The sequence below is a fragment of the Marmota monax genome, unplaced genomic scaffold (assembly GCF_021218885.2).
Source record: "Marmota monax isolate L192 unplaced genomic scaffold, Marmota_monax_Labrador192_F-V1.1 WCK01_AAM20220418_F8-fsc00633, whole genome shotgun sequence".
Classification (NCBI taxonomy): domain Eukaryota; kingdom Metazoa; phylum Chordata; class Mammalia; order Rodentia; family Sciuridae; genus Marmota; species Marmota monax.
In genome coordinates, this window is record NW_026695216.1 from 400,080 (window position 1) to 426,983 (window position 26,904).

Below are 26,904 nucleotides of genomic sequence, written 5' to 3' on the forward strand. Positions count from 1 at the left end.
ATTTTTGATCTTGTAGGCATTTGAACTCTAATGACATCAAAAAGAAGAACTTCTTTGAATTTCTTATGGCCATGCTCATTTCTAAAAGCAGAGATGCACTGGAGGGAATGGGAAAAGAGAGGGAGGGGGGAAAGATGGCAGAAAAATAGGGAAAAGGTCAAATGGAGAGACAGATCCATTCATCAGTCTCCACACAATTTTCCAGGTAAGCCCGGGGTAGCTGACATGGCCATCAGACCAAGCTGGCCTGCCTTGGGAGTGACAGTAATGAGGAGTTTGGGGGTGAACATGACACTGCTGAGGGCAGGGCCACAGTCTGGGCGCACAGGATGGGATGTCCCAAGTGCTCAGGCCCGGCTGTCACATGTCTCTCTGCCAACAGAACCCTGACATGGACGTGGATGAGAATGGCACCCTGGACCTCAGCATGAACAAACAGAGGCCGCGGGATAGCTGCTGCCCTGTCCTGACGCCCCTGGAGCCCATGTCCCCTCAGCAGCAGGCAGTGATGAGCAGCCGGTGCTTCCAGCTCAGCGAGGGCGACTGCTGGGACTTGCCAGTGGACTACACCAAGATGAAGCCCCGACGGGTGGACGAGGATGATCCCAAAGAGATGGCCGTATGTCCTTTGTCCCTTCTCTTGGCTCTGGCTGTGATCTTTGAGAGGCTGGAGTAGGCTTGGCTGAGAGCAGATGCCATTTGCACACCCTTCAAAAAAAGCCCAGTTTTTCTTTAAATATGGCTTTCAGCTGCCTAGGATTTAGGTAGGGACACTTCTCCCTGACCTGAAAGAGATGGTGGCATACCGGCTTGGGGGAAACAAACTGTTGACTCTTACATTGTATTCCTGACAAGTGAGCTTTGCTACAAACGTTGCCCTGGGGACAGGCACAGGCAGCACTAGTTCCTTGTCAAAGCAGAAGCTCAGGTTTCTCTGCTAGGAGAGGCTGGCAATGAGCAGTGAGTGTGGGAGGCAGCCGATGCCGCCCGCCTGCTCTCTGAAGCGAAGGACAGGGCTCCTCTCCAAGACACGCAACCTCAGAGGACTGTGCCTGGCCTTGAGTGCACAATCACCCAGCCTTGTTAGGACAATATGACACCCTTGTCAAGAACGTATTGTTGAAGGAACTTGAATTTTCAAATTCAGGTTATTAAAGTGGATATAAGAGGCTAAAAGAGGAAGGAAGGAAGGAAGGATTATTTTTCTTTATTGGATTTTTTCATGCATATTTAGACTCTCCTTTATTTCCTACAAAATGAACCCCCACCAAGCAATCGTGTCTTACAGAAACAAGGAGGTGGGAAAAGAAATATTAGCTCCATGAAGGAATTGACAGGGAAGCCACATGCCTATAAGTCTATTGTGTTTATTCCTCAAACTGATTTAAGCATCTAGACATTGTGAAAAAAATCAAATCTGGTTGGCAAGCTAAATTCCAAAAAATTGTTGTTCTCTCCTGCAATGTTAAATCATTACTACCAAAAAAAATACACTGTATTTGAATCCCCAAATTTATTATAATTAGAATTAAGCTCCCATACAGGGACAAAAACTCTCGTCTTGTAGGTCCTATGAGGAACAGAGCTGTGCAGTGTGAATTGAGGGCACCAACTGCCGGCGCTGCCACCTATAGGGACTCATAGGTTACTGCAAGTGGACGCAACTAAACACAGGTATTCTCAGAAAATGCTGCCCAAAGGCAGTTTAAGATCACATTCGCACAGTTGTCTTCCATCGACTGAGACTTAAAGGCACATACACTAAAACACTCACCAATGACGTAGTGCTGAGTAGCAGTGCAGTGTCAGCGGTGGACAGCAGGCACCCCTGGGTACTGGATGAGAGAGACCCCCAGCTGCCACACTGGCTGTGAGTCCTGCTGCAGTTTGGCCAGCAGGAGACTGAGTAGGGGCTCTGACCACTGGCAGTTTACCATAGACTTTGAAATTTAGAGCAGCTGTGCACAGGGCAGTCTGCTTTTTCAGAAGGAGCCTTGTCAGGGAAAAGAAGCGCTGGGTTATGAATTTGTGGGAGAAGAGGTGGGGAAGCAGAGCAGGAGCCCAGCAGGTGTGGGCCCTTCTTGGCCTTGCTCTGAGTTCCGGCGTTGGCTCTGAAGCTGTCTGTGTTCTGTCTACAGCCAGAAGACTTGGACCCATTCCAGGAGGCTCTGGAAGAAAGAAGGTACCCTGGGGAGGTGACCATCCCGAGCCCCAAGCCCAAGTACCCCCAGTGCAAGGAGAGCAAAAAGGACCTAATAACGTAAGCATGACGCGAGGTGAAACTCCGACTCTCCTCAGTCCTCCCTTCCTTTGGCTTATTTCTAAAGACCGGTCTGCACCCGCCTTGCCGTTTGAGCATGCGCGTTCGCGGCACCCGGCGTCTCCAGCTGCCAGTCAGTAGGCGCGAGGCTGACCTGTGCCTGGTGGTTCTCAATGATGCTCTGTCGTTCGGAAGCGTCATCTCATTTGATCCTGTGCACTTCCCAGCTGTCCTTCAGGGTGCTTAATCCCCTTGCAGACATTGCAGCTAAACTGGAAACAATGAAACTCTTTGGAAGTTTTCTAAACGTACTTACTGTTCTGGCTGTTCTGTTTTTGTTTGGTGGCAGATGTCCAACTCCGGGGTGTGATGGGAGTGGTCATGTGACTGGCAATTACGCCTCACACAGAAGGTGTGGCTTCATTCTCTCATGGTGGATTCTGTCTTCAATTTATTGTTTTCAGCTTACCTCAACAATGCTGTCAAGTACCAACGTTGATTCTGTGTTGACCCCTAAGTGCTCTATGTTGACCTTCAAAAGCATGCTGACTTATGTGTTGTATAATGTCTTTTAATCTCAAACTGCCAAAATTCGCAAAATTCTTCTCAAACGTTTAAACCTAAAAGCACAATTTAAAAAAAAAATGCTTCTTAACAGAAATGTTTTCTTAAATTTACATTTGTACATATTCAGAATTAATGATACAAAAAATTCAATATACAGCACTTGCCCCATTGCTCTTCTGCATTGAACTTTTTAATTTCGACTGTATGTTGTGTTCGTTCGGGCGATTCCACTGCCTAGAGGCTCACTCACCTGCCCTCCCTGGCCTGTCTTACAGTCTGTCCGGCTGCCCACTGGCTGACAAAAGCATTCGAAGTATGCTGGCCACCAGTTCACAAGAACTCAAGTAAGCTTTAATGAAAACAATTCTCTTTTAAAAACCTATTCATTCAGTAGTTCACAAAAAATGATGTGTCATTTGAAAAGAAAATGCTTTGAAGGAGCCACCGGTGCGTACCAGTGCCATATTTAGTGCACAGGATAGGGCTTCGGGCTCAGCACATTTCTGGAAGATCCCTCCGCCATGTTCCCTTATATGCATCTCTAGTTCTTTCACATCACATCCTTCCTATCTAGAATTGTCTGAAGCACGGGTCTTATCTTCAGGTATGCATGCACCTGCAAGGAAAATTTTTCAGAGGTACTCAAACTTTTAGAAGTGATTGTAGTTTAAAAAAGAAAAGTTAAGGACCGGGGCTGTAGCTCAGTGGCAGAGTGCTTGCCTCACTGGTGGAAGGTACTGGGTTCGATCCTCAGCACCATATAAAAATAAAATAAAGGCATTGTGTCCATATACAACTAAAAAAAAAAAAGAAAAAAAGTTAAGCTTTTAAACTCAAAAATTCATATAATTACTCAAAGTATGCATACTTCAGTAGCCCAAAGGAGAAGTCTGCCGTACTAGTTCCATAAGACACCGGTACTGTTGTGAGTTAGTGCTGCTCAGGATGATGCTGCATGAATCTGTGCAGTCCTGCCGTCACGCTGCATACGCTCACACACTGTCCAGCAGTCCTGCCTCCCCGTCCCCTAAGCCTGTGACTTTCAAGCATGAATCTTGCAAAACTGCAACCACCAGCATCTGCACCAGCCACGGAGGCTTTCCTTCTCTGAGTCTCCCCAGGGCACGTTCCAGGCCCAGACAGGACATGGGAGGAGCAGGGGCGAGTCCTGAGGGTGTGTGAGACCGCCAGGCCTCTTGTGAGGTGGTCCTTGGTGCTTGTGAGGACAGACGGGACAGTCCACACGTGATGAGAGCCAGGCACCTGGGCAGTTGTGTGTCCCCTTTGATACCCCACCTCAGGACAGGGTTCTTGATCTCCCTTCTGTTTGGAAAGGCTGTGCCCACTCCAGGAAAAGGCTGTTTTACCCGTGTCCATCCTCCCAGCAGTCCTGGCCACAGACCAGGCTCCACAGAGCGCAGGCCGTCATTTCACACCCTGTCATTTCTTGCAGGATCCCTGTCCAAGGCCCTAGTGCCCTAGACCACCTGCTCATGTTCAGTGACTTCCTGAACTAGCCCTTGCGCCTCACGCCTCTCGGAGCGCTCTTCATGGACTGTGAGCCCTGGAGGGCTTCCTCTTACCTTGCAGTCCATAGCCTGGTCCAGAGCAGTGCCTGGTGGCACCTCAGAGCGGACAGCCTTAGCAGCAGCCATTCACCACACCCTGCCCAGGCCTCTTCCTGTCCCGGTGGGGACCACACTTTCCTCGTGGCCCACAGTGACTCACTGCACTTGGACCCTGGCCTCACGTCAGAATGTGACAACAGTCCTTCCTTTGCATTTCTTGATGAGGAGTACTGTGCAAAACGTGGGCAGATCTCCATTTCCCACAGACCAGCTGTCGACCAGAAAGCAGCCTGGGTGCTGCTGCATCTGTGTTCTTCTGACTGCTCGTGCTCAGCCCCGAGCCCAGAGCCGTCTCTGACCATGCACTTGCATTGGCTTCTCTCCCTTAGTGCTGGGCTTGGAAACTGATCCTAATCCCAAATTCCCTGCAGACCCCTGCTTCTGCAGTCCCCACCTTCCCTCTTCTCCTCCCCCCCCACCCCGCCCCACTGGGGAGGTATTGTGGTGGTTCTCGCTCTCGCGTCCTCCAGAGCAGCACAGGCCCGGCAACACCTTCTTGCTGCCTGGGGAGAGACATGCAGTTCCAAACCTGTCTTTGCAAATAAGCTCCCCTTTGCTTGATCCTTGCTAGGAAATCTAAACTCAGATTATTTTCTGAAATGATCTATTTCTATTAATGGATCTTCAAAACTAAGAATTTCCATTCAGTGCCTTCTATAAGGAGTTCATGCTTGAGTGGCCCATTTTCACATGCTGATGTCTTTTCAAACTGAGGAAACCGTGGATCAAAATATGATCTTTGCCTTTGACATTTTAGCCAGTGAGCTCATCTCTTCTGTGTTCGGAGTCAGAAAGCTCGGCTGGGGCTTTCCTGAGCAGAGGATGTATAACCGTTTCCTGGAGAGTAATTCACACTCAAGCCCTTTCCAATGAACCTCTCTTCATATGCATGTTTTAAAGATTGATCAGTTCCTACAGCAGCCTCCCACCTGAGCAGACCAGCAGAGTCCCTACTCAGGGTACAAGGCAGCCCTGTAGTGGTTCATGGAGACCTGTTAGGCAGCAGGTCCCATTCCCTCAAGAAGTCCTCTCTTTGCATCAGATGACACGTGAAGTTTTCTGGGAGTTTTCCTCTTGTCATTTCCATCACTGAATTTTTTTAGTTGGCCATTAACAGGATACTCTTTACTATACAAGATGAATCTCACCAGGTGTACCCTAGGTCTTGGACCCTCAAAGCTCTTTGACTTCCTGAGTTAACATTGTGCTTAGTTCTTATCTGTAGCAACGGATGTGCAATAGTTTAATAAGAAATCAATAATTTTGTGTCTGATTGTGTACGGTATGTAAATTGAAAACATATTAAAATGTAATGTGTGCATGAATCTTATTCAAACACCAGAACACTACTTTCTCTGGTCCCTCATTCAACCGATGTAGAGCCAGTTCAGTTGTGGGGAATGAGGCGGGAGGGATGCAGGGGAAACCACAGGTGCTCAGAGGCAGGGTCCAGGACAGCTCTACACACCTTCCCCCAACCCGCCTCCCAGGGCCATGGGAGGAGTCCCTGGCTGTGACGCTGAGGCCACAAGTCAAAAAACAACAAAACCATGCAAATTAAAGTGAATTTTTGGCAAGAACTCTGCTTTATATGGTTCCAAAGGGTAGTTTCTTCTCTTTAAGTTTCATTCTCTAAGACTTCCTAAAAGAAGCCACAGGAAAGCACTTGCAAATCCCCCCGAGGTTGGCCGCTGCTCTTTCTAGGGACCATGCCTCCCAACAGAAATCCCTTTCCTGCTTCAGACGTGTGTCCAGTGCAGACACCAGGATGTAGGTGTTTCAGCATCTCAAGGACAATTTAAGCAAAGTCAAAGTTGATTTCAGGCAGTGGCAATGAGTTCTTCAAACAGGGCTCCAAACTAGATTCCACTGACAACTTGTTTGCCCAAATTCAGATACTCATCCTTACCCATATCTTCAGCTCACAGATGAGTGCCGTCGTTAGCACAAAGCCTGGTGGGAAGAGGGACTTGAGGCTGCAGGGGGTCTTGGCTTCTCCATCTGCCCTTGGACTTACTCGTCACAGGCATGGGGATCCTGCCTGTGCTCTCACTGCTCACTGGCTCTATAGTCTCCGGCCGTGACGGGGGGCTTAGGCTTAGGCAAATAGCAAGTTTAGCCACACATGACATAACCCTGCTTTTGTAGCCTGGTTATAGTTATTTTAAAATAAAGTGTAAATCAAAGAATCAAAATCTTGAACTTGGGTCAAAACCTAAAGGCTACTTATTTCTGGGCTGTCCTTGGGCTTTTGTGTTGGGCTGTAAACCTAAGGCAGGTGCAGGGTCGTCGTCTGCAGGGCTCTGCCAGAGGACACGTGTCCCGCAGCACCAGATTCAGAGAGCAGAAGGTTCCTGCACACTTGGCCTCCTGGGGAGCAGTCCTCATTCTGTAAACTTCTGCCTCCTCCATTTACCACAGTGAACCTGTAGGACTTTGTGAGTTTTTGCTGCTATCCACTCGGGCCTGGTTTCAACAGATAGCCATATTTCCTTCTTGAGTGTTGGCCTCTGAGTAAGCTCAGCTCATTATGACAGTTGTGAGATCCCGGCCTCTCCATAGACCAGGGGTGTCTTGCACTTTGAAGTTACCCCAGGACCCTCGATTCAGTGAGATGTCCCCTAGTTCAGCAGCACTCTTCCCCGAGCCCTGGAGCTGCCCGGCACCTCTGCAGGAGCACACATCTTGGTGAGATGGGGTGTCCCGGGAGGGTCTCCAGCACACCATCAGTGGGACCAGGTGAGCCCTTCCCTGGCCCTGAGACTTTGCCTCCTGCCCTGAGCCACCCCTAGAACAGGGAAACCTGTTGGCAAGACATACTTTACGTGTCTCCGGGGCATGGCAGTTGGCAGAGTCAACCAAGCTTCCACACACGTCGTCGGATCTGTAAGCCAAGGTGGCAGGGGGCTCAGGTCCACTTTACAGAGGAGGGAACTGAGGCCTGGAGTGGCCTCTCAGTCCAGAGGCAGCAATGGAGTTGGAGCCATATGTCACGCTTCCCTGAGGCACATCTATGTGTTGGGTCCCCCTGAGAGGCTGTGTGCGGCTATGGCTGTAACGGCACACTTACACAAGCTTGCTCTTGAGTGGATTTCTTATAACCCACGCAGGGCTGTCAGGAAACCACTGGGGCCAGCCAGCAGCTGCCGGGCTTCCAGGGACCCCTCACGCACCCACCATGGGAAGCCCTGTCCTCAGTCCCTCTCACAAGCAGCTAAATGCATTTTGTTCTTGGTCCAGCAAGTGCTTAGTTCTTCCATTTCTATTTCGATGTCTATAAAAGGTTTATAAGGCTTGCACAAGAGCAAATTTAAAACTACCAAATATAATTGTAGATAGGCTCATGTTTTACCACAAGTAAGGCCAGCTCCAGCTCAACGTGTGGGCAAGCACGATATGGTAAATTCTAAAATAAGAACGTTTGGGGTTTGCGTCAATCACAGGCATGCACACGGGAGCTCACAGACCCATGACTGGAAAAAGGAGGATCCCATGAGTGGTGGCTCACTGGTTCCCACAAGGTGGGAAGAGAACAGCCTCTGGCTCCTCTCCGTCCCTCATGAGTTCCTGCCCCTCAGCGAGCACACCACGGTATGAACCCCAGGTGGGGACAGCCTGGACCCTGCAGGACATGCCTCCTTGGAACGTTTGCTGGTCCAGCAAGATCCCTGCCCTGAGTCCCCTCCAGAGCCACAGGTGAGAGGCTGGCCCATCCTCACCACGGTCAACTAATCACATTTGCAGGCGCACTGAGACCAGCCCAAGCCAGCAGCAGAAGGTCCGCAATGCAAAAACCTCTGCAGAGGCCTTGTAGCACTTGGGACCCGGGCTTCTGTGCAGGGCACCCTAAGGCTCCCAGTGTGGAAGTCGGACTAAGTAATGAGGGGCAGCAGGAGGCAGGGCCACCACATGCTCCTTACAGAGAGAGCCCTCTGGCAGAGCCAACGCACAGCCCGAGGAGCACGACCTTATCTACCCCTGGAGTGGCCGTGGGGACACTGGGGAGTGTCCGTACTGGAAGGCTCTTCCAGTCCTGTGCCCCGTGGACACATCAGCCACTGAGGTGGGAAGACAGAGTGCCTGGGGCGTTCCCAAGGACGGCGCCATCTTCCACTGTCTCACTGAAATACAGGACCGTCGATCCACTCAAACCTGAGTCTCTAACTCCGAAGAGTCTGTGGTTACAAAAGGGAAAGGCCACTGCGCACTCCCACCCCTGGGCGCCTGTGGCCATCGCGAGTGACATCCTCACCTGTGCCCATGCGTGTGCCTCACCGCAGCGTCTCTGATGGTCTTGGTTGGCTGCCTCCTGACTGGCGTGTGTTCTTCCCGTAGCTACACCCACGTCCAGAGCTCTTTGTCCCCAGCCAGTGCGTTCCTCTGTGCTCCCGCTGCTCCTCCGGGAATGAGGACCAGCAGGTGGACCCCCAAGCACTGATTTCCACGTGGAAACACAGACTGTGAGCACACCTGCAGAGGCACCACGGCCGGGCAAACGCCATTCATTCGTGTTTTGAAAACATCTAATCAGTACCCAGAGACAAGGCCATGCCTGCCCTCCACAAGCTCATGGCACACATTCAGGATACAGGGAAACATACATCAGACTTCCAGGAGGTGCACCGGACACAACTGGGATCAGGCCAGGGAGGCACTTGGCCATCTGGACTGAATCTGGGAGTGGCCAGTGCTGGCCTAGTGGTGAGCGGAAGTGCAAAGAGGGTCACAGTGGGCAGAGCGCCTCATGGACACAGCAGGTTCCACTGCCACAAATGGCTCAGTCACCCTGGGCAGAGGACACAGCCACAGAGGACCACAAGGATGTGACTCACGGAGTGCTGGTGAGCCCAGCGGATACTGTTCTGGGATTCAGCGGCAGCAGCAGGCCACCAGCAGAGCCAGGGCGTGGACTGTGGAGAGAGGGAGGGAGGACAGGCGCCCTGCGGCGGCGGCGGAGGGTGGGGACCTAGGGAAGGCCGGGGAGCAGACCCAGGGCGGGCCCTGCTCTCTGCCACCCAGGAGGGAGGGCGAACCTGCCTGGGGAGAGACACAGAAGGTCCTCCAGCAAGGCCAGCTCCGGCCACAGAGGCGTGGGGGCCATGTCAGCAAGAGTGGCCTCTCCTGGAAAGGCAGGGGGCAACTCCCTCAGGACCCTGGTTTTCAAAACAGGATGCACTGGACCAACGGTGAGAGAACACGCCCAGCACCTTCTCTGCTGGACTCGCTGGTGGCCTGCCGCCATCGGGTCTTCATCTGGCAGGTAGAAAGCAAAATTCCCAGGTTTGGGGTTGATATTCCATCACCCAGTTTCACAAAAAATATAAAATGTGATGAATGCGAACAGTTTCTCCAGTCACGTACAATGAGGGGTCCCCTAGGAGGCTCCCCAAGGACCTGCCACTCCCAGAGCCCCACGTCAGGACCCTCACTGTCCACACTCAGGCCTGCCTCCCCTCTTCCTTGTCTTGTCTGGACGCATCTTAAACCACAAGAGCCTGTTCTGCTTGTGTGCGCCTGGTGGGGGACAGGATACTGAGACCAAACTGGGAATGACCCAAACTGAGAACAGGCTACAAAGCCACGTCTCCTGTGAAATGAGTCTTGGCATTTCGTCCTCTCCCTTTGAAATCATGAAACCTGAAATACAGGCATCGAGACGTCCTTAAGGATATTGCCTACTTTCAGAACATAAGAAATTGTCATTGACTCAAATATAAAATAATCCTCTTACAGAAATCATCTGAAATTATTCTTTGAGCAAATCAACTTCTTAACTTCTGGATTACTTTTCTTTGTAAAACATACACAGCACACCAGAAGACAGAGAATTTACATGTCTTACAATTTTATGCACTGCAGTTTAAAGTTATTTTAAATATATATGCATATTTTCAAATCATAAATTTCGAATTCATCTTATAATTCTCTCTCTTTCTCTCTCTCTCTCTCTCTCTCTCTCTCTCTCTCTCTCACACACACACACACACACACACACACACACACACCTTTGTTGTAAACCTAGAATTTGAACCAGACATGTTTCCTTTCACATACATTTAACTGATCTCTGAGCTGTCTCCATGGCTCACGTCTGGCTGGGTTTGGCCTCTCCTGGTTACTGGGAATGGCCCCATCTCCATCCCATCCTTGCACACTGGGGGAGTCTGAAGAGGCAGCCCTCGGACATGGTGGGCTGCAGGTCTGTGCCCAACACCAGGTCCTGGGTAGAGGAGGAGAGAGACCAAGTGGGAAGGCCCAGCTGGGAACACCAAGCTACATTGGCCTTTTGCTGTAGAGTCAAGGTTTTAATGCTTTGCTAATTTATAATACCCTAGAGCAAAATGAATGAAATTGGAAATAAAATAGATGTTCCCTTTGGGAAATTATTGACAAGGCTTTGGGAGGGCTTCTTTCCCCTGCAATTTCAGGAGAGAATCACTCTCTTCCAGCTCTTTCTTGTTTGGATGAGATTAGGCTGCTCCTGCAAAGGAGAGCTGGGGAAGCGCCTCCCCACTGCTGCAGATCTGACCCCGGTGCACTCCGCCTGTTTATGGACTTACTCCTCCACGGCCCATGATCTCCAGGCAGTGGCAATCCAAGGAGAGGGGCAAATCCTCAGTCCTGCTCTTCTGCATTCTTACAGAAAGAGCTTTGTCCCTGACACCACTGAAGTCCGTCCATTTTTTTGACAATCATCTGGGTCCTCTGTGGCTTGTTTTCTCTATTTGGAGTTGGGAGGTGAAACATCTGGTCTCCCTGAAAGGAAAGCAGAGAACACCCTAACAGCTGAAGCTCTGGGCCTCTGGTTCTCCTGGCTCCTCCTAAGCCAGAGCACGCTGCAGACACATCCTGACAGCCAGGGCAGAATGCTCAGGGCTGCGACACGAGTCTCCAAAAAGACTGACCCACGCTGTCCATTTGCCCTGAGCTGCCCAGGCGCCACGGCCACTGTGCCTGAGGACTTGAACTCCTGGTTGTATTGAATTTGTCCTGACGGAAATTTAAATGCTGCATATATCGAGAGGATGCACAGATTGGGCAATGCCAAAGAGGGACATCGACTTCGCTGACATCATCTTTCACGTCCATAACCACATTCTAGAAGGTGGAGGAAAGTCGGCTCCTGCACTGAGCAGTCTTCCTTTGGCATCTTGGTCCTCCGTGATGTTGTGAGCTAGGAGGGCACTGACGGACAGATGCATGCTCTTTATGGATGCACAGTTCTCTCATCACGTGACCAGTGTAGATGGACCAAAGCTGAGTGTGACTGAATCCCAGTGCTGCTGCTGTTGGAGCGTCTGCTGGCTGAGGCCTGGGAAAGGCAGGGAGGCCCACTCCACAGCCAGAGGAAGGCTGACATTTATGTTTATTTCTAAAACACATTCTACTTCATTACCTCCAGGCAGGTGCAAGAATTCAGCCTTGGAAGGGTAGGAGTGGCCGGAGTTCCAGAGGACTTAACTGGCAGCCACATCCGCAGCCATGGGGACTCTGGAGTTGCCAGAACCTCTTCCCACACAAACCCCACCTGCAGAGAAGCACTCCAGGCAGGCTGCAGGGCCTCCCTGACCCACTCTCCTGGTGTCTAAATTGTGACAATGGCTTGATCGTGCATTGTTTACAATTTAGGATACAAATCAGTGACCTTTCTTAGCTTATTCTCAATCTCATGGCCAGTAGGGGCCAGCCTGCTCAGACACTACACTGGAGTCTTCGGGGGCTGTACCCACCGGCTCCAGGGCTGCCGCTTGATTCCTGGTACTTACTCTCTATTTTTCTTTATAAGGCCAAATACTGAAGGCACTGTATTCTGATCATGCTGTTTAATTTGACTGGGATAAAGAATATACACAACACATGAAATCACCTAATACTAGCACAAATATCCCTCAGTTCGGAGGAAAGAAGCATACTATTAATTAAGCAAGAATATTTATAAATGACTTCTTGGGCACAAAATAAATTCAAAAAATCGAAAAAACAGAGAAAAGAGAATTACATACATCCCCACCACTCTATGCTTATGTTAATGTTTTGATCAATCATGAAGTGATCTATGATCTTCAAGCCTTTCTTCTGGCTTAGTATGTAGATGATATAATCTCATTTTTAATACCCTCATAATATCTCTGGGGCAAAATGTCTCTGGAGTTTCCATCGTGACAAATCAACCCCTGGGCAGTGTTCTAAGGCAGGGGTCCCCAGGGAGGCTCCTTCTGCTAGGTCCAGCCGTGACACTGCGCCTCTCCAGGGCTAGACTCTCACGGTCAGATCAAGCTGTGTCTGTGTGGGTCCCGTGCGTCAGCCCCATAGTTAAAAGCCTCAGCCACGGTACAGCAGCCAGGTCTGCTTCCTCCAGGCTCCTGACACCTGGGGAAACAGCAGGCGTCTGATCCCTGTGTCCTTGTAGCCCACCTGCAAGGGAGGGGCCCAGAGAAAGTTCTAGAATGTGCAGCAGGGTGCTGGATGGAGGTCTTGATCGGACTTGGGGCTCTGTCGGGATGAGCTTTTAGCCAGGTGTAGTTTACAGATCTCTTTGGTGGCAGTGTCACTGCAGGGAGGGGGTAGGGACGGAGTTCCCGGTGAAGCGGCTATGCTGGCTGCAGCTGTCACCCTGACCCTGCAGGGCCTCGCAGTCAGGTGGCTCTCAGAGGCTCAGTGGGCGGCAGGCAGTGAGCATGGACCAGGAAGGACACCCAGACTGACCCTCCTCGTCCTCTACTGCTGGACAGAAAGAAGCAAAGGCCCTCTGGAGCTTTCTGCTTCCATGCCCGTGGGAAGGTCCAGAAAAGCTGGTCACTGTGGAAATGAAAGTCACTACAAAGTTGTGAAACCTTCCACTCCAGTGCCTCGCGTCCCAGAGTGCAAGGTTCCGCCTACACACTGCTAAATATCCCCTAAAACAAGGCGTAGAGCCTCAGTGCTGACCACACAGCAGCCCTCACACCTCTGTGTGGACACAGAATTGCATTTCAGTCAAAGCTGTGCATCTGACTGGCTCAGGTAGCAGCACCATGGGTTATTTACAAACAATTTAAATGCTGCTGCTTACCAACACCTTGACAAGGAGTCAGGACAGGGCATGCAGGGGGCAAACACCCTGTACAGTGACGTGGTGAGGCTGGCTGCAGTTCATTCTCAATGGAGACCCAGCACACACAGACAAAGGCTTAGGCATCACACTTGCAGGTCCAGAGAGAACTAAAACCAGTGTCTTGGAGGGGAGATCTCTTCCTGTCCACCCCCCACCCCCACTCACTGCTTGAGGATGTCACCCAGCCTAATGAGGCAACTGTGGACACTACGAGGGGCAGGGAGAGGAGGAAACACGGGCCTCTCGGGAAGCGCTCTGGTTTCACCTTTGGCAGGAGGGACATCCACAGTCCTGGACACATAGGAAACAGTGCAAGAACTCAAACATTTTCCTTAATCCTTAAAATGACCCCTTCAGATACACCACGCACCTCCTGGTCCACAGTGATATGGTGCCATCCTGCTTGGCGCCCAGCAATGCAGGCATAGGCATCTAAATGACCCTTCTGGACCCCTTTGTCATTCAGGCTCCCAGCCAGAGCTTAGCCAGACCTGGCCAGCCTACCCCAGACCAGTGAGCGCACCATTCCAGCCAGCAGCTCAGTGCTGTGCCGCCCTGAACAGGGCACTGCATCTCCCACTGCACGTCCCAGGGGACTTGGCTTCTTCCTGTGGTGACTGTGTGCCATCTTGCTCTGCAGTTGTCTGGTGGCCTATGTCATGTGCCAGGACTTCAGTGCCTAAATGTCTGCCATCTCTAAAGCACTATGCAAATTGCAGTAAATGGCAAATCCAAGTCATCGACTAAACTAGTTAACACAGAAGAGAAAACACTTATTTGCACCACAGAAACGCGAGAAACCCAAGTCCTCAGGTGGAACAGCTGAGGGGAGCTGATGGGGCAGTGCACAGCCCCACGGTGCCCTTCGGGATCTGAGTTTACCCCTTGGCTTCTTGAGCACCAAGCTCCTCCTTGTGAAGATAAGAGTGCACAATTTTCCAGAAGTTTCACAAGAGCTTGAGAATCTTATCGTCCTGGGTGGAAATGGGCTATAATGAGGAGTGAGCTTTATAAAGTCACCTTCTTAAAGAGCAGACAGCCTGGGTGGTGGGCACAGTGGCGTGTTAGTGGGAGCCAGGTGCAATACCACAGGGAGGTGACCACACTGCAGCATGTGCGGAGACAGCCCCACCTCCTGGCCACGTGCAGTTCTTACCCCCTGAACCAGGGACCCTCCAGCTACTGAGCAGACATGGAAGAAGTCAGATTTCCTGGGCTACAGGACCAAAGTCAGGGCAGAAGCTGTGTCCCTGCCCATCAGCAAGGCCTAGATGCCCCTCACCTGCCCTGCACGCCAAGTCCTCGGTGTGTCTTCATGGCAAGCAGAGGGGCACTGGGCACACAGCCGAGGGCTGGCCAGTGCGGCAGAGTCTGAGTGTGAAGACGTGTTCCCCTTCATGCTGCTCAGACGCCACCAGGGAGGAGTCCTGAGCCCTGCTGAGCACAACGCCACCCATGGCCTGTGTTCGCCACCAGCTAGGCCTTTTCTCCTATCGCTTTCCAGATTTAAAACTGTTTTTGGGAGAATCTGAATTTTGCCTGTTTTTAAGACCTGCATTGTTCGTAGACAGAACTGACATGCGTGTTTGGTTATGTTGAATGGCACCTGCCCCCACTCCTGCCAGAAGGCTTCACCCAGAGGCCTCTCTCTGCAAGTCCTTGCTCCTGGTTTAGCATCCTGTCACCTCTGCTCTTCCCATAGGACAGGTGCCTTCCTCCCGTCCCTCCCCGTCCTTTGCCACACCTTGCCACACTCATGAGGCTGAGCTTAGTGGGAAGCTAGGAGCTCTCTGTCGCTGAGTCCTCAGGCCCAGAGCTTCACGTGAGCGCTGCCCTCAGGGCACGCTGTGACAGCGACCAAGTGATGGAGACGGGAGGCGGGAAGCCACCTCGGATCAGCAAGCTGTCCTTGAGTCTGCAGGGAAGTCCATCTGTCAGTGTTTTCTGGGTATGGGAAATGGCTCCCGGTTACAAGAGGCGCCTGGGTTTTACAGTTTACCGTAAGCGTGACTTAATCATTGGAGACTGCAGACATGCAGTTTGGACAGGCTGGGACCTAGTTGTTCAGGTTACAGTTGTAACTCAGGAAAGCAGCCGTAAACATTTTGAACCGCTTGTCACTGGGAAAAGCTCAGAACTCGAGGTTCACTGCTTCATACCAGAGCCTCACTATGTGCTTTCCTCCTTCCAGGACTCATCGCAGTGGGAAAGGGTAGAAGTCCAGGGTCCAGCGTTTCAGTATTCGCCTCTTTCAGGACCCACTGGGGTTGGGAGGGGATGAAGGTTTGCTTCCGGTGGAGATGCTGGGGATGAGCCCAGGAAGGGATGAAAGTTTGCTTTTTCCTTCGGGGCCCATTGTTAATGTTTGGCTGATTTCCCTCCCTCCTCCCAAGCCACACTGTCCCTCCGTTTTTCTTGGGGAGCTGTCTTGTAGGAATATTATTTTCCATGACTCTTCACCTGACCCTCCTGGTGGCACTTGTCCACCTGTTGGGCATCATATTTTGTCGGTGAGCCAGCTTGCTTTAAATTAAACATGCGGCGTTTTCCGCTTGGTTGTCCTGATGCCGGCCGGGCTCAGTCCTGGGGGCCAGGGCTCTGTCAGAGCTCACAGGAGGGCATGCTCCGCGGCCTAAGGACTTGGACGCTTTTGCCAGGACAGTATGCCCAGAGCCCAGAATGGTACCTGACCGCACTGGACACTGGATGGACATTCGTGGATCATTGAATCACAACTTCTAGTCACTCCTGACCTACAACAGAGGGTGGGGAGAGTCTTCACATATCACAGTGCCATGGGCCCATGATTCCACCACATCTCACCCTCAGAATCAGCTGACAGTGGTGAGGGCCTCTCCCAGAGGCAGCTCTTTACCTCTCTGGATGCTTCTCTGCTTTTGATATGATGACCACAATTTTCACCACTGAAAATGCCCATCTCTAGTGCTGAACTCCCTAGGGATATACGGAATGAGTGTTGAGGCTAAAGAGAAATAGTCTGATTTTCGCTTTTATTTCAAGTACTTGATATCTATCATTTATTTATTTTTCTGCAAATGTGGTCAGTGTGTTCACTTGGGCTCTCGGCCTGGGCCATGAGCAGCAAGGCACAGGTGCACACCTGCCCGCTGGGCCCAGTACTTCATGGCTTCCCTGGCCTTCTGTAAAGGCCAAGGCAGGAGCCCCGAGCACAGGTCACACACAGACCCAGAGCCAGACCTCCGAGGTCAGACCTGGCTTGGCCACCCTGCAGTCCTGGTGAGGTGCCCCACCTTTCCTGCCTCCCCTCTTGGAGCAGGGAGAGTGCGGGCGCCTTCTCACAGGTGAGTCATGTTTGTAAAGTGCTCCTAATAGTGCTGACGTCCAGAACAGCTGAACAGTGCCTTTGTTCAATGAGCAACTGAGACCAGAGACCATGCAGAGAGGCCAGGCCAGCTGGGGCACCTCAGTAGGCCAGGCCAAAGGAGCTCTGAGGCTGCTGGGGTGGAGGCGAGGGTGTCAGGAAGAAAAGAATTTAAATTTAACCCAATTCTAACAACAAATGAAATAGAACTTTTTGTCTTTGAAGCTCCCAAAACCAAGATCAAAATATTTCAAAGATAAAAGAATTCCATTTTCCTAACGTGTTTTTCTCACTCTTGTCTAACATGGTATAATTTTAAAACACTTACATCGGACTTGCAAACAAGGTTTAAAATCATCAAGTAAAAATGCCCGTCCACCCGTCAGCTTCCCCCGTCCGTCCACACTTGGATTTCCCTCTCCTCTCCCTCTGAATCCCGATGTGTTTTCACAAATGGCAGGTCTGGGTCACCTTCTTTCTCTGTCATTTCCTTATTTTTCAAATGATCTTGAATTCATGCTTCATCTCTCGGGCCTTTCTGAATGACAGTGCTTCATGGTAGATCCTGCTGCCACGGAGGTGTCTGTGCCTCGTGGGGCCCTGGGCGTCAGGGCCTGCTCCTCTGGATTCCCCTGGGGGCTGCAAACCCTCTCTCTTGGTCTCCTTTACCAGCTTCCAAGCCAGGCAGGCTCTGGCGACGTGGGGTGCTCTGCTGTAGAACTTCCCATTGGGGGCCCCTCCAGGAGGTCACCGTCATCCCCGATGGTGACCAGCCCTGCCCGTCAGGTTCCGGGTGGCTTCTGGAAGTGACATCTCGACTGAGGTCAGAGGTCAGTGACAATTCCTCCTGACTGAGTCTCTCAGCAATGACCTGTGATGCAGTTCCAGGTGCTTTTGATGTTGACGTCTCACCTCAGAAGCATTGACGCGGTGCAGACCAGAGTGCCCGGGTGCCTGACGGGCGTGTCTCACACTTGCCGGCCCGTCGGTCCTCTGACCCACACACCGACACGTTCAGCACGTTCCTGCTGCAGCTCTCGCTTCACACCGGCCCGGGATGCTGAAGACAGAGGGACTCAGGCAGGATGTGGCCTCTGGGGTAGCTAGCCGGGTTTTCTCCTGCCTGGGACAGAACCTGAACTCCTCCCTCTTCCTCACCAGTTATGTGGGTTTCAGCAGATCAGTTAGATGAGCTACAGTTCTCTTACCTGGGAAAAGCAGCAAAAGTATCTGCCCCCAGCTTCACACTTCCTTGTGGGAACAAAATCAGGCCTCATCTGACTCACACTCTGGGAAATGTGCTTGCAGCTCTGGAAGCAGGAAGGGCTCTGGGCCTGACAAGCAGTGGAGTGGAGACTCAGCCTGTAGCTGCAGGCTCTGCTACCTGAGCAGAGGCTGAGGGTGCAGTCGAGAATACCAGTGTGTCTGGGTGTGGGGGTGCACACCTGTCATCCCAGAGGCTTAGGAGGCTGAGGCAGGAGGATCGTGAGCTCAAAGTCAGCTTCAGCAACTTAGGGAGGCCCTAAGCAACTTCGTGATACCCTGTCTCAAAATAAAAAGGGCTGGGTATGTGGCTCAGTGGTTGAGTGCCCCGGGTTCAATCCCTGGTAACCACCTCCCCCCAAAGAAGAAAGAATACAAGGGTGCCTCTTTCACCAAAACTTAGCCGAAGTGGAGGAAACATGGCTGAGGCAGTGAGGCTGGGGAGGGAGAACCAGAACATGGGGCTCTGGCCAGAAGGGGTCCCACAGGCAGAACTCTCCCAGAGAGCTCCTAACGCGGCAAGTGTCAATCAGAGCTGCCTTCCACGAGCCGAGCTTCCTCCGGCCCTCCACCACTGGAGGGCAGGAGATCCTGGGCAGCTTTGCAGAAGTCTCCGATGGTCACGTCAGTAAAAACGAAGCCTGCCTTTCCCATCCCCCTAGTGCAGAAGGACTCAGAGCTGGCCTTGGGCCTGCCGGGGCTGGTCTGGTCTGCACCGGAGGCAGAGTGGTGCCTTCTACAGGAGAACAGTGCCTCCCTGCTCCCTTCCACATTGCGTCTTAGGTGGATGCAGAGTGCAAGAGCGAGGGCTGTCACTGGCACGAGACCTCAGCTTAGTGCCTCCTCTCACCTCAGCCTGCGGTGCGTCCTGGGCCCTGGTGAGGCTTCCCCTGTCCCTGGGGAGCTGCTCCCATCAGGGCAGCTCAAATGTGAGCCTCCTGTGGCCCAGGGGAATGGGGAGGGGTCCAGGGAGGAGGCTTGCAGAGCAGCCCCTGGCAGCAAGCAGGCCACAGGACGGCTCCGCCCACCGGCCCGACCTGACGGAGCCTGCCGTGGCTCCCAGGACCCCGCAGCTCGGGTGTGTTTCTGCCACAGTGGCCGATCTTCCTGCACACCAAGCAACCTCAATGAGTGGCCTCAGTGTGAAGGCCACCGGTGGGAGAGCCGCTGCGGGGAGTCGAAGGCAGCAGCTCTAGCCATGCCTCCTCAGCCCTGGAGGGCAGTGGCCGAGGCGCCTCATCCCTGCAGGTGTATGACCTCCACCAGGAGGTGAAGTCTGCGTATTTCTAATGCACTTTACATTTGAAGAGCTCAAGGAGGCAGACACCAGCTCCTGTTCAAACAGTGGAGGCTGCTCACTGTCTGGGTAGCTTCTGCTGGTTCCTGGACTTGGTGAACCAGTCTTCTTCACTCTAAGACTGGAGTGAGAGCAGTCACGTCTCCCAAGTCTAAGGCAAGGACTAATAATGAGTCAGCATCTCATTGCCAGGTGCTGCACCCAGCAAACTGCAAGTGGCCACTGTCCAAAACAGACCAGGGTCAAAGAGAAAGGAAGGTGGGTTCCAAGTGCCACCACACACCAGAAAACACTCCCCTTAAGAGAAAGCGCTCATCTTCCCTGAGCTGGAAATGAAGAAGGGGACGTTGCCATGTTCTGTGGTGGAAACCACCACACACACGTCTCATACAATAGGCACACAAGTAGACACACCACACAGGTGTACAAACACAACCTACAAACGTGCACACATCCGCACATAGCCATGTGCATGCATGCACATAGCATGTACAATGCACTCCCACGTGCCTGCACAGACCTCACATATACCCACACAGCACACACCTACACACATACACACCCAAGCAGGTACACACATACATACACATTCTATTGCACATGCACACAGAGAACACACATGCAGCATGTGGGCACACACACATGTGCATCCCAGCCCAAAAGGGCAGCCCACAGAGCACAGCTGGCTACTGAGAGGGCAGGGCTCCCACACCAGCCTCAGAAAACTGGGGACTCTTCCCTTTCCAGCAGGGTAAAGCCTCGTCCCCTGGACCTGTTTCTAAGGTGAAATATGCAAGGAAGTCCTGTGGTCCCTTCATAGCACAAAACCCCGGGGACATATGCTTCAAATCTGGTGAAGGTCCAGTGGCACGCAGACAAGAGAATCTCAGCAAACACATTTTGGTCTGTTTTTTGGACACAAAGATGTAAGCTGAGCTCTGAAGGAGTGTGACTTGGACTCTCCCTGGTGGCCTGGGCCACTCATGGTTCTGGCTGGCTTTATCTATTTTTTCCTATACATTATAGAACCAGCCTGTCCCACAAAGATGGCTGAAAGGAGAGGGAGCCAGGCAACACTGTCGCCATAGCAACCTCTCCCTCTTCCCGCCTCACTTCCCAGCCTCAGGGCAGGTCCTAGATGGCTGCGGGCACAGAGGGAAGGCCAGGTGCACAGCACCCCACCCCAAACCTTCAACGAGCCTCCTCCCAGGAGGGCAGTGCCTGCCCTGCCTTCTGAGCAGCCAGGAGGGTCCCCTGGGTGCCCTGTATGCTGGCGGGACGAGGAGAGCAATCTGCAGGCTTCTCCCAGGGCCTCCCAGCCCACAGGTTGCCTTCCTCCCTCCCTCCTTCCCCAGAAGGGGCTCTTCTGTTCTTTCTCCATAGTGATAGCAACTGGGTTCTAAAGCAGAACTATTTTCCTAAGAAACACATTTTTGCTATTAGACACCTGAAGTTTCTATCATCATTTTGAGACAGCCAGGTCTTTAAATAATTTTCTTAGAAATCAGAGCCAAGCCATGAAAGAGTCAGTGAAGAAAAGATGGATAGGTGAGCACTGCACAGACCCACGGCACACTCTTCACCCGGACTGCTTCCCACCCTGTATTCATGGAGAGCAGCTGAGGCAGTGAAGCAGCGTGGTAGCCACAGTCCAGTCTACACAGCTGAGTTTATAAGCACATCTATATTTAATCACGCAGACCCTGCGGTGAGCAGGCGCTGCCGACAAAGGCCAGTGTGGATCAAGCCCTGTTCTCCAGCAGAGCCAGCGGGCCCCAGACCCCCACTGGGCCACAGACACGGTGGCCAAGCCACCCTCGGGCACCTGCCACTCACCGACTCTGACTTGCTGCTGCATGGGCTTCCTGTCCTCGAGTCCGTGACATCACCCTGCAGGCAGGGCACTGTGTCTTGGTGTGGCCATTAGTGGTCAAGGAAACCCTGCAGCTGCTGAGTTAGCTCCAGCCTAGATCTCGCCACAGGGGACTCTCAGGAACACCCAAGCAGGTCTCTGGGACATTGAGAGACAAGGCCTCCATCCCTTGAGTGTAGTGTGTGGAGAGTGCCAGCTTTCCTCCACAGCTCTGCCACCTGCACGGAAGTCGGGACCCTCCATCCTCAGGCTGCACAGAAGTCGGGACCCTCCATCCTCATCCCTACACCTGCATTCCACACCCACTCCTGGCCTTGGGCCGGATGCTCAGGTCACCCCGCCTGTTTAGTCTGAAGCATGGAGGATACACCATGGGCACGCAGCTGTCAGGACAAGGTGCCTCCTGCAGCAGGTATCCACTGGCTCTTCTGATTCGTCCTGTGGACACACCCACTTTCTTCTGCCCGGGAGATCGACCTGGGCTCTAGAACATCACCTAAGCCTAGGAGTGAAAGTCGACGGCCTCCAGGAAAGAGAAGGCCTCTATATCCAGCCCAGGCCTTTAGAAAGGCAACGAATGGCACAGCCAGAGCTTCATGGTCCTGGCAAGAGCCCCAGTGAGCCATGGGCATTTCCTTCCTCTTTCACAGACACAAAACTGAGGCTCACAAAGGTCAAGGAACCCATGGAAATCGCAGGGAGCTTCGGGGAGGCCAGGATGGCCAGTGTCCCCACAGCAGGACGCCCAGCAGGGCCGGGGTGGGCACTCTGTGGGGCCGAGGTGCTGTGCTGGGAGCAGTCTCCGTCCACCAGCCCTCAGTGGGCAGATTCTGTCTTTGCCTATGCCCTCCTCAAAGCCGAGGCTGCCAGGCACCAGGTACTCCCCGGGGCCCATGCAGCAGCCGCACTGGTAGAGGCTGGCCCCAGGAAAGACTTTCATTCCTGCCTCCCTGTGGAGAGCTGGGGCGAGCACACCGGGCCACAGGTCAGCGAGAAGAAATCCGATGACAGCTCATGCAGGGCAGAAGTCTGGAGCGCAAGGGCACTGGACAAACCAAGGGCACTGGACAAGCTCGGCTGCAGAGGGCAGGGGCCTGGGCAGTCAGCACACCTGGAGTGTGCAGTCCACCCGGACTTCAGGCCAGGGCTGCTGCAACCTCAGTGCCTCGCTGCTGGTCAGAAACCTGAGGGGCACAGCCTTCAGGTGGCAACTGACGAGAAGAAGCCAGACCCTCGGCCTCTGCTTGCTCCAGGAGAGCTGGGCATTGGCACAGCCTGACGAGTGAGCAGACCTGAGGCCACCTTCCCCTGACACTCCAGGCGGAGGCAGGCAGAGCAGGTGGGACAGCAGGACGACACAGACTCTGAGGGGTGGGCACTCCCGCAGGGCACTCCCTCATGCTCAGGACACTGAGCAGAAGGCTCAGGTTTGTCACAGCCTCTGCACAGAGGCTTTCCTGGCCTGCTGCGCCTCCCCGCACAGAGGCCCAGGAGAGGCTCCCATGTGCACCCATCCTGAGAGGCAAGAGCCTCCTGGAACCCAGCAACAGGCATTGCCGTCCCTGAGGATGAAAGGACACTTGCCCTCCGTTGCGGTCATTAGGCAGCGTCACTCTGACCTCCCACAAGGGTCCCCACACCTCTTGGTGATCACTGGTGTCCTCAAACACCCCAGTGGACAGCACGCAGCTCCACAGGACAGACTCCATGTTAGTCCACCAGATGGTCAGAAGGCTCTTCTGGCAGGGTCCCTGCCACTGTGGGAAGGAGACCCTCCTCTTCCCTAGACGCTGCCTTTCAGACAGACAGTCGCTCTGTCTCCTTTGGGCTTCTTCTCTGAGCTGCGTATCCCCAGCGCTTCCTTTCCTCATGTGACGTGACTCGGGTCCTTGTATCTCGCTGGCACTCTTGGAGCGTAGACACCTCTACGTCTCTGTGGCAGGTGCCCTGGCCACAGCCCTGACACGCCGCTTCTCTTCCAGGGCGCCTCCTGTACTCCAGTCGGGAGAGTGACGGGCAGGGTCGCCCTCTTGGGATCGGAGCTCACTCCCTTTCTCTTTGCTCCTGGTCCATCCGTCCCCATCCCCAGTGCCTTCAAGCAGATTCCAGATGGGAGAGAGCCTGAAGGAGGCCCAGGGTGGACCGGACTCACTTGCATCCTGTGCTCTCATCTAGGAAGGGTGCAGGCAGATGTCCCATTCAGTTCTCCAGCCGTAGTTGGCTCCACGGAGCGATTCAAGGAACGATGACCGGTTTTCTCCCCAGGAAGACAGAGCAGGCACTGAGGCCAGGGTGAGCATGGCTGCGGTGAGGTCTGCCCTCAGGACACTTCTGCACTAGCTCCCATTCCGCTGGGGCCACATGTGCTGCTCCGCCTCTAGGGAGCGTGGTCTGAGTGTCACGGGCCCCGCCGGCACCGTGTGGGTACAGGAGATCCCAGGAATCATGGGGTGCTTGCAGCAAGTCTGATGGGCTCCTTTCCACCCCACTGCCTCTCCTTCCTCCTCCCTTCCCGTCTCAGCTCCCTCATTCCCCACTTCCTCCCTCCTCCGTCCGAATGCCCAGTCACTGGTCCACTCCCAGCAGTTGGGGTTCAGAGTGGATGGATACCTCTGACAGCTTCTGTGGCAGATGCCCTGATCACCAGCTGCCACTCTCTTGCCTGCCCCCTCAGAGGCACGAGCCAGGGCAGCTGGGTCTTCAGAACCCACTGTGGTATGTCCTGGACACAGAGCCACCCCCAGCTCTGCAGGAACCAGTCCTGGAAGCCCAAACAGGAGCACTTGAACCTGGCTGGAGAGGACAGCTAGGCCAGGGATAGCCCGGGAATGGAGAGCACGGGGGCTCCAGTGTCCACTCATGAGAAGCTGCTTCACTCCTGTGCGACCTTTCCTAAGAGGCTCGCCCTGTTTGGGCCAGTTTCCTTGCTTTTAAAACAAGCTTATTTAATTAATCAATTTCTAAAACCTCTTACAAAACTAAGTATGTGAAATCCTTGTCACATTTGAAACGAGATGGAGGCAGATTTCTGTGGAAAGGAGGGGACTTGCCTCCCAGAGTATAATCAGGGAGGCTGAAAAGAAGGAGGAGGCAGGAACATGCGCTGTAAGAGCAGACAGTCACAGATAGAAGGAGGGGCATGAGGCAAAGTGGGAAGAGAAGAGAGACGTGGGGTAGCCCACAGCATGAGAAAGCAGAGGGTCCCAGGGCTGCCCGCAGCAGGAGGAGCACTCCTTCCTGATGATCAGGCCAGACGTCTTCTCCAGGAGATGAACTAGCAGGTCCTCAAACCTGACAGCCAGCAAAGCAGGTGGGACATCCAGAGGCCCGAGAACCTCAGATCAGGGCAGCCTCTCGGCTGAGAGGAGAGACCCCGGTTTCTGATAGCCACACAGCTGCCAGGCACATCAACACCAAAGCTGCGTCCAGCCCAACAGGACCAGTCTGTCCAGCACTCTGGGCCTCCATGTCCTGGGATTTGGAAGCACTGGGTCTGGGGTGTGCTGTGGCCTTTTCAACCTGCACCTCGGAGCTGGTGTGTGAGCTGCGTGGGCCTGCCTGTGAGGGGAGTGGTCACCGGGCTCGCGGTAGGTGGTGGTTCTCTGTCTTGAACGCAGTACATTGTCCATGATGTTGAGGAGCTGGACCTGTCTAGACGGCAGCCCTTACAGGAAGCCCTGCCCCTCCCTGTCCCATGCCAATCAATACGCTCCAAGGATTCCATTCCAAGTTCAGTAACTCAGCACTTGAAGGCCAACTGGGAATGGTCACAAACATCTTTCCACCCTGCCGTTTGTGTAAGCACTCCAGGACCCTCTAGTCACGTGTCGGGCAAAGTAGGCACAGTGAATCCTGCACAGCTCCTTCCTGCGCCCAGGGCCAGGAAGGAACCCCCACAGCCGCGGCAAACAAGTCTAGATTCTGCTTGTTGCTGCATAAAACTGGTGCCACCTGCCCTAGAGCTCAGTCTGACAGCTGAAGGTGAGTGCTTCTCCTCAGGCCCCGCCCCTGCTTCCTGCCCGGGATGAGGTTCCTTTGCATGTCCCACGTGGAGCCCACCTGCATCATGAGTGCTGTGTGAATGCTGCAGGCCCCGAATGCACTGCGGACCAGGTGAGGGCTGAGGCTAGGAAGGGTGGTTTCTGTGGCCTTGAGCCAGCTGCACCAAGTCACCTTGTGTGTTTTTTTTTTTTTTTTGCATGGGTCCTCCGAGTCCAATTCCAATTCTGACTGCAGCTGCCCCGCCTCTTGTTTAGCTGGTCCACTGCTGCTGGACGTGCATGTGCTCTGGCAGCAGTTTCCCATGGACACATCCCGTTAAGTGAAGGGGACATCAGGATGTGCTAGGTATGTTCTGCCACACTGGACAGGAGCTTATTGCTGGACGTACCTGGGACGCCATTCAGCCCTGCAGCAGTTCAGTGTCGGCACCGAGGGGTCCACATTAGGCGTCCACCCCTGGATTACAAGGGCAGCATGGTCCACACAGATGGCTCATGAGCTGAGACGTGTAGGCTGCATGACGGGAAAGATCAGAACACAGACCTGCATGTGTAGCATGTCAACAAAGCTGAGACAGCAGCGCCCGGCACCCCTGAGCAGCCAGCCTGCTCCCCGCAGAGACGCGGGTGCAAGGCCAATCCTGTCGTGGTTCCTGGTGGGTCCCACATACCTTCTCATCCTGTGCTGAAACCGAGCCCCCACCCCCACACACTGTGGTCCTCCATAGTTGGGGAGGGCAGAGGCAGGACTTAACTCAGTGCCTGTTAGAGGCTGGCCCGAAGCCAATGGCAGGCAGGTGATCCTCTGAGACAAGACCAAACCTGCCAGCAGCAATCCCATCTTCAAGGGGCTGTGCACACGTTCCATTCTGCCTCTGTGCACAGCAGGCGCTGCACTGGGCTTGTTCAGTTGTACTCAGTGATGCTGGTGCGATGGCAGGCCACCTGCACCCCACAGACCTGTCCCAGTATTGGGCAGTAGCACTGTGTTGGGCATCACGGGCCACTCAGCTCCTCCACCCTCCACGTGGCTACCCTCTCTCCGGTCATGGCCGCACAGTCCCTGGGCATCCCTCTCCCAGCCTTGAAGGTCCTGCCTGTCCTGTCAGGAGTCCCTAAAACCAGAACATGTGAATTTAATCTGCATAATGATGCCTCCATTTTCTTGATACCCAGAGGCCTAACTCACTCTAGCACACTCTCTAAGTCATCAAAAAGTTATGTATTTTAAAATTGTGTTAAGAATATTTTAAGAATTATTCTGCAATCCTTTGCTTGTCCTGTAATTTAAAAGACATTGCTTGGACCCAGAAAGGGGCCGTGAGCTCACTCATTCCCAGGGCCAGCATCGAAGAGCAGCCTGCCCCCGTGTGCTGCTGACACCTCTGCTGTAACTGAGTCAGTGTGTCCTGAGCATCACACAGGAGTTCCCTCGGCTGACTCAGAGCAAAACAGAAGTCCTGCAGAGGTCCAGGGCTCCTCCCTGGCCTCTGCACCTCTGAAAGGCAGGCACTGGCCCGCCCCACCCTTCCCTAGAGAGGTCCCCGAGGCCGGGGAAAGAAGGCCTGCAGGGGCAGG

General features: G+C 53.4%; 1 protein-coding gene across 20 annotated transcripts in view; it reads left to right on the plus strand.

The window, feature by feature from the left end:
- Myt1l (myelin transcription factor 1 like) overlaps positions 1 to 26,904 on the plus strand; it is a 395,041-nt gene that overhangs the window by 333,556 nt on the left and 34,581 nt on the right. For 13 of the 20 annotated variants that reach the window (XM_058574977.1, XM_058574987.1, XM_058574986.1 and 10 more), the window contains 4 exons: positions 383 to 619; positions 2,139 to 2,260; positions 2,610 to 2,672; positions 3,103 to 3,171. In XM_058574977.1, coding sequence (XP_058430960.1) covers positions 383 to 619; positions 2,139 to 2,260; positions 2,610 to 2,672; positions 3,103 to 3,171 — 491 coding nt within the window. The remainder of the gene's footprint in view (positions 1 to 382; positions 620 to 2,138; positions 2,261 to 2,609; positions 2,673 to 3,102; positions 3,172 to 26,904) is intronic. The other 7 variants (XM_058574982.1, XM_058574983.1, XM_058574984.1 and 4 more) reach the window with 1 other exon arrangement.